Source organism: Capsicum annuum, chromosome 11 (genome assembly GCF_002878395.1).
Source record: "Capsicum annuum cultivar UCD-10X-F1 chromosome 11, UCD10Xv1.1, whole genome shotgun sequence".
NCBI lineage: Eukaryota > Viridiplantae > Streptophyta > Magnoliopsida > Solanales > Solanaceae > Capsicum > Capsicum annuum.
In genome coordinates, this window is record NC_061121.1 from 27,439,102 (window position 1) to 27,445,440 (window position 6,339).

General features: G+C 36.0%; 1 protein-coding gene across 1 annotated transcript; it reads right to left on the reverse strand.

The window, feature by feature from the left end:
• Nucleotides 1–449: 449 nt before the first annotated feature.
• On the reverse strand, nucleotides 450–3,156 carry LOC107848090 (pectate lyase). The gene is made up of 4 exons (XM_016692767.2): nucleotides 2,770–3,156; nucleotides 1,657–2,335; nucleotides 1,274–1,516; nucleotides 450–829 (listed from the first exon to the last, which is right to left on the reverse strand). Exons 1-4 carry the CDS (start codon nucleotides 2,982–2,984, stop codon nucleotides 605–607), a joined length of 1,362 nt encoding a protein of 453 aa, XP_016548253.1. The 5' UTR covers nucleotides 2,985–3,156; the 3' UTR covers nucleotides 450–604.
• Between the last annotated feature and the right edge of the window lie 3,183 nt (nucleotides 3,157–6,339).

The window sequence follows — 6,339 nt, forward strand, 5'->3', positions numbered from 1 at the left end:
ACAAGTCTCAAGTAGACAGTTTCTATGGGGCGTAAGCCTCCCTATAGGAAACTGAGGTGTGCAAAGGTTTCCTCGGCCCAGATGAACTAGAAAGGAAAGTAAGACAAACGAATTGAAATGGAGGGAGTAATTTGTTTGATGGGTTCTGCTGCACATATCTATTCTTGATAATCCTCATTTTTCTGAAAGCATAAATTTTTCAGCATTATGTCTTTTATTACTGAGTAAAGGAATGGGTTGTATTGCAATAGATTTCACTCTTGGGGACACATGTAGCCTATATAGTAATTTAAATAGGGAAATTCACGTTTATTAGAAATCATAAATCAGAACTTGTGTTTAAAAGAAGTGAACTTTGAGCTCTCTAGAATCCACTTTCTCCCCTCTCCTCACTTTTTTCCCTACGGAGTAAACCGGCCAAGAAAAAGAAAAAATGCAAAACAAGCAGAAAAAAAAAAACACTAAGAAGATCAGCCATTTCCTTCTTCTTTTAACTGTAAAACAACCCGCCTAAAAAATCTTCGGCTCCATGTCAACCCCAAATATGAAATGTATAATATGTTTTATATATTATAATTGTTAAAACTAAGTACATATAAATTGGCTAGCATTCTTTTCCTATCTTGCACTTGATTACACCAGCCTTGCGAGTGAGTCTGCCTACAAATTTAGCAGGCTGAGACTTGATGCTGGTATGTTCTGTAAATGGAGTTCTCTTGATATCTGGTCCAGACTCCCTAAAGAAGGCTCCGTTCTTGAACAAATCGCCCTCGGATCTCCATTGCCAGTTTCTCCACACAGCTTCTGGGGCGCCATTCCGGTTTGTCACCTTCATTTTAGCATACTTTTATGTTAGCAATTGACAGCGCAATAAGGCCCCCAAAGGGGGATGATGTTTTAAGTGTGTTTATGTTGGATTTATGTTACAATCTAATAGAACTTATCAAAAAATGTGATTGAACAAGAAAGTTAGGTGATCTTGTCACATATGCTTAAGCTTTGGTAGGCATGTACTATATGTGTTGATTGGAGGTAGCAGGCATTTCGTGAAATAGTCCAAGTGGGTGCAAGCTGATCCACGGACACCACCTTTATAAAAGAAAATGTGATTGAACAAGAAATTAATGTGATCTCGTCACATATGCTTAAGCCTTATCTGTCATAGGTGCTGATTGGAGGTAGCAAGTATTGGGTGAAATAGTCGAGGTGGGTGCAAGAAGACCCACAGACACCACTTTTATAAAAGAAAATGTGATTGGAATGTTAAGCATACCTCTTTCGTGTTTGGATTGTCGTCAGCCTTGAAGCGGTTACCCTGGCTAATAATGGTGGGATTAGCTGTGCCACCAATTGCATACATTTCCCACTTGGCGTAGTCATTGTTGACAACATGGAAGAATCCCCACCTGCACCTTGGCATCCTCTGGATACATCCCTTTCCGAACCGATTGAATGCAATTGTAACTTGCATGATTTTGTCTTGAGGGAAGGCATCGTTTGCTCCCAAAAGCATAACCTGAATAGTCATTTATTTTGTTAGCCCAAACACATCAAAACCCCCCCTAAATTTGGCTGAACTTTTCATAATCTAAGGGTCTGGCTTATGAACATAGTTGAAAATGTATCTACTAAGAGTAGGAGAAGAGAAAAACTTACATCGTTATGATGGTTGAATTTGCAGTTAGAAATGGTGATAGCGGTGGAAGCCATGATTGCATCGATGAGGCCATCGGCACTCTTGGTTAAAGTACAATGATCGATCCAGATACGGTTGGAACCAAAAATGGAAATAGCATCACCATCACTAACTGTCCTAAGACCAATATGGTCAATAGAATCTCTGATCAGACCACCAGACATAGGAAGGATGTGATGAACTCTAATGTTGTGGATAATCACATTGTGGGCAAATTGTATGGTTAGTCCTGCTCCATATGCAATATGAACAGACACTCCCCTGCCATCAATTGTCTTGTCATTGTTGATCATAAGTTCTTGTTTCAACCTAATAATCATCGACTTCTCAAAGATGATCCACAATGGCTCCTCTTGGATGACAGCGTGACGTAGAGTCCCTGGAACAGGTTCCCGCACGTTGTTATCCGAGGGATCAGTGACAAGATAGAATCTACCATCTCTACCACCAGTTGTGCCATGGCCAAATCCCTTGGCACAATCTGCCAGCGCCTTCCTGTTTTTAGCCCAGTCTTTGTTACATCTCCAACATTTGTCAATTGGATTGTATGCATGGCAAACATCATCACTATCATCATCTTTAGCAAGCTTTTCTTTATCTTTTTCATTCAAATGCCTCCTTGTGCCATTGAGGAGTGATCTGCAATATTTCACAATAACTAGTGTTAAGAAATAGGAGCTTTTGATAGAATGCATGTATGCCTAATCTATGCATGCTTAATTTTTGTTGATTCTCCCACATGGTTTTGGATGGGTATTATGTCTCTTTATATTGTCTTGGGCAACATTTTAATCTCATGTTCGAGATCCCGGGAGCCGACCACGGATTTGAACTTTATGGCTTCGACTTAGTGATTCTTACCACAACAGACTTCAGATCAACTCATAGTATTAAATTTCGTTAAGGATTTTAAGATCTAATATATATGTATAAAAAAATAATTTGGACCTATATACTTTTTCCACGAAGAGTATTTCACTGACCACCCTAAACTATATATGACAACACCACTGTTAGTCAAGAAGTTTTCAAATAAAGAATTCTAATTTCTAAAGCGATATAAAAGCACTTACTCTCCAACTTCTCTATAGAAACTTTGAGTGACGTCTTCAGGATTTTCATTATAAGCAGCAAGAGAAGATTTAAGCGCTTCTTCGGCTTTTTTTTCCAAATAAGGATCAAAATCAGCAATATTAGCTTTCAATGATGGAATTAAAGAAACAAAACATAAAATAGAAAACAGAAAAATAAATAAATTATTATTTTTTATATAACTAATAGATGCCATAATTAGTTATATATGGTAGCAGAATATTTTTTTTTAATTCTTTTATATTTTAATTTTTTTTTTATTGTTTGGTTTTCTTGTTTGTATCTTTTTGCTACCACCTGCAGCTTGGGGGAATCCCAAGATTTTTTTAATCTGCTGCAGGCAAATGCAAAAGGTTTGGAATAAAATGATAGTAAATTAAACACAATATATAACCCAAAAATAAGGACGAACATTTAGCGGGAAAAAAGGATGACCAAATATTAATTGAGGTTGCCATAAACGGTTTTCCTAACTAACTTTTGAAAAAAATATTTTTTTACTTTTTATGAAAAACAAAAACAGATCAAAGGATATTAACAAAAAGGGAAGCAAAAAAACGGATCTAGATTTTGGCTTTAACTATATCTATTGCTGAAATTAATGGCATTTGTTGTAGTTGTCAATTAAGTATTTGATCAAGAAGTCACAATCTGAACTAAATATACGTGCAAGGACTATAAATTATAATGGTTTGAAACCATTTAACTGAACAGTCAAAGATATTTATGATTATTATGAAGCATATAGTTTTTTTTTTTCAACAATTTTTTTTAAAAAATAAATGTATTTTTCTATCTTGTTCACTTTTACTCTCGAGTAAGAGTGTGCAAAAATCGAACCCACTGATCAACCGAACCGATAAAAATATTATTGATTTATTGTTATTGGGTTAATAGTTTTTAATGGTTTTATAAAAAAAACTTATTGGATTATTGGTTCGGTTCGATTTTTTCTTAATTTCTCTTTAATTTCTACAAATTAACAAACCTATTATTTCAATTATACAAACTCTTAATTTCTCCTAAAAACATTTAGTCCAAACTTGAAGATTCGTGTAAATTAAAACACATTATGTAGGATTTTTGGTTGCAACTAAGATTCGATTTTTTTCATGTTACTTACTACTATTTCTATTTTATGAGTATTTTCTTATTGGTTAAACTAAAAATAGAACTTTTAAGGACTAAAAATCGATAAACCGAAAATCGATAAAAATATCTTATTGATTTAGTTATTGGTTTAGTATATTTAAAAATTGAAAATCGATAATCCAAACCAATAATATATAAAAACGAATCGAACCGACCGATGCACACTCCTACTCTCGAGTCAAACTTATCCCTTTACTACGAAGGAATAAATTTAATTCTACACTATACATCAGTATAAAAACACCCTCGATGTTATTAAGTGGCTCAAATCTTACCGACCTCTGTTAGAGTTGTCCAAGATGGACACTCAATCCCACATAAAACTATTTATTTATGTAAGATGAACACCACGTGGCATACCATCTCGCTGCCCCAATTCTTTCTACCCCTTCCCTCTACTTCTTCTTAGTTCATAGGCTCCTGATCATTTTAGTACATAACTATAATACTTAAAGCTAAATATTTCTTTTTTAGTAGCAACTATTAATACTGATGGAGATAGATTTGCTTTCTCCTATTTCTCTTGAGTTACATTCCAAGAAGCCTAATCCCAAAAATGAGCCTCACATCACCCAGTCTATTGATACTCATTATTATTGAGTCAATATCTGCTTTTAAATCAACCTCTAAAGGAAAAAAAATGGAAAAAAGTATATTACGGAAAGGGAGAGTAACTGGTAAAATTGTTTTCATCTGACTTGGAGGTCACGGGTTCAAGCCGTGGAAACAACATCTTGCAATAATGTAAGATAAGGCTGCGTACAATAAATCCTTGTGGTTCGGTCCTTCCCTAAACCCCACGCATTGCGAGAGCTTTAGTGTACCAAGTTGGTCTTTAGAAAAAAAGAGTATTTTACTGAACATGATGAGTAGCACTTGCTAATACCTCTTAGTCTTGAACTTCTCTTCATAGCTCTCCAATGTGTATGCTCGAATTGGACCTCTAAAAAGCATATGGCTCAGTAGAATGGTTCTCCATTGGACAAGTACTAAGAGTTTGGATTTCCTTGGAAAATGGTAAGATGGATTATCCAATGTATAAGCACTGTTAGCCATACTTTCATGGAGAATGGCAAGTTGAAAGGTCATGTACAAGCACAGAAGAGATCACAACTGGGGACCTTATGCCTCCTTATGTTTTATCCTAATCATGGAGTATCTTCTAAATATATGCCTACAATCTTTGAAGAAGGAACTTGATTTTCATTACCATCCCAAATGTTGAAGGTAGACATAGTACATTTGTACTTTGCATATTGTTAAGATGAACAACGTCTGAAAGATTGGAGCTCAAGCTCCTCCATTAATGGTGACAATTGCAGTGAAAATGAGAGAAAGTATTTTGGGAGAACAAAGTTTTCTCTTTTATATTAGAGAAGATAAATCACAAAAACTAACTAACTATGTACATGGTCCACTATTTATATTGCTAGGAAGAAAAGGAAGCTTCTAGAAAAGATATCCAGCTCTTATATCTAAATAACTAACTATCACTTGTGTAACATAATTAACTAACCAATTTGTACATATATCTTAATTTCAATACCCCTCCTCAAGTTGGAGGTGAGGTAATCACAACCAACTTGTGTAAGAGGGTAGAGTGCGTTATGCCAGTGAGAGATTTAGTAAGAATATCTGCCAGTTGGTCTTCGGTACTGATGTGGTGCAGAGAAATAAGACCATTTTGAAGCTTGCTTCTGACAAAGTGACAATCAACTTCAATGTGCTTAGTCCTTTCATGAAAAACTGGGTTTCGAGCAATGTGCAATGCTAACTGGCTGTCACAACAAACAGGAAATGGAGTTTGAAAGGGAATAATCAGCTCCTCAAGTAGCTTATGTAGCCAAACCAGCTCCCCAACCATCTTTCTGAGGGACCTGTACTCAGCCTCTGCTGAGGACAGGGAGATGGTCTCTTATTTCTTGGCTTTCCAACTGATGGGATTGCTACCTAGAAGCACAATGTAGCCAAACACTGACTTCCTAAAATCTGAACAGCTGGTCCAATCAGAGTCACAATATGCATGAACTGTGCTAGCTGGAGATAAAGACATAAAGATGCCCAAGGTTGGATCCTGCTTCAAGTATCTGAGCATATGGAAGGCTGCATGTAAATGTGGTTCTCTGGGATCCTGCATATATTGACTCAAGTGTTGCACTCCATAAGCTATGTCCAACCTGGTATTAGTAAGAAAATTGAGCTTCCCTACCAACCTTCTGTAATAAGTGGGATCAGGCAAGACTTTCCCTTCATAAGATCTAAGTTTAACATTTGGATCAAGAGGTGAAGTCAGAAAAGTGTAGTGACTACAATCAAACTCTTTAAGTAAGTCCAGGACAAACTTTCTCTGGGAAATAAGAATCCCATCTGGTTTGTAAAGAATCTCCAAACCCAAGAAG

Excerpts from the sequence above, each read along its gene's own strand:
- LOC107848090 (XM_016692767.2), bottom strand. The coding sequence starts at position 2,984 with ATGGCATCTATTAGTTATATAAAAAATAATAATTTATTTATTTTTCTG. Across the intron at positions 1,517-1,656 it reads AATTCAACCATCATAACGAT|GTTATGCTTTTGGGAGCAAA; the intron begins GTAAGTTTTTCT and ends ATGACTATTCAG. Across the intron at positions 830-1,273 it reads ACAATCCAAACACGAAAGAG|GTGACAAACCGGAATGGCGC; the intron begins GTATGCTTAACA and ends GCTAAAATGAAG.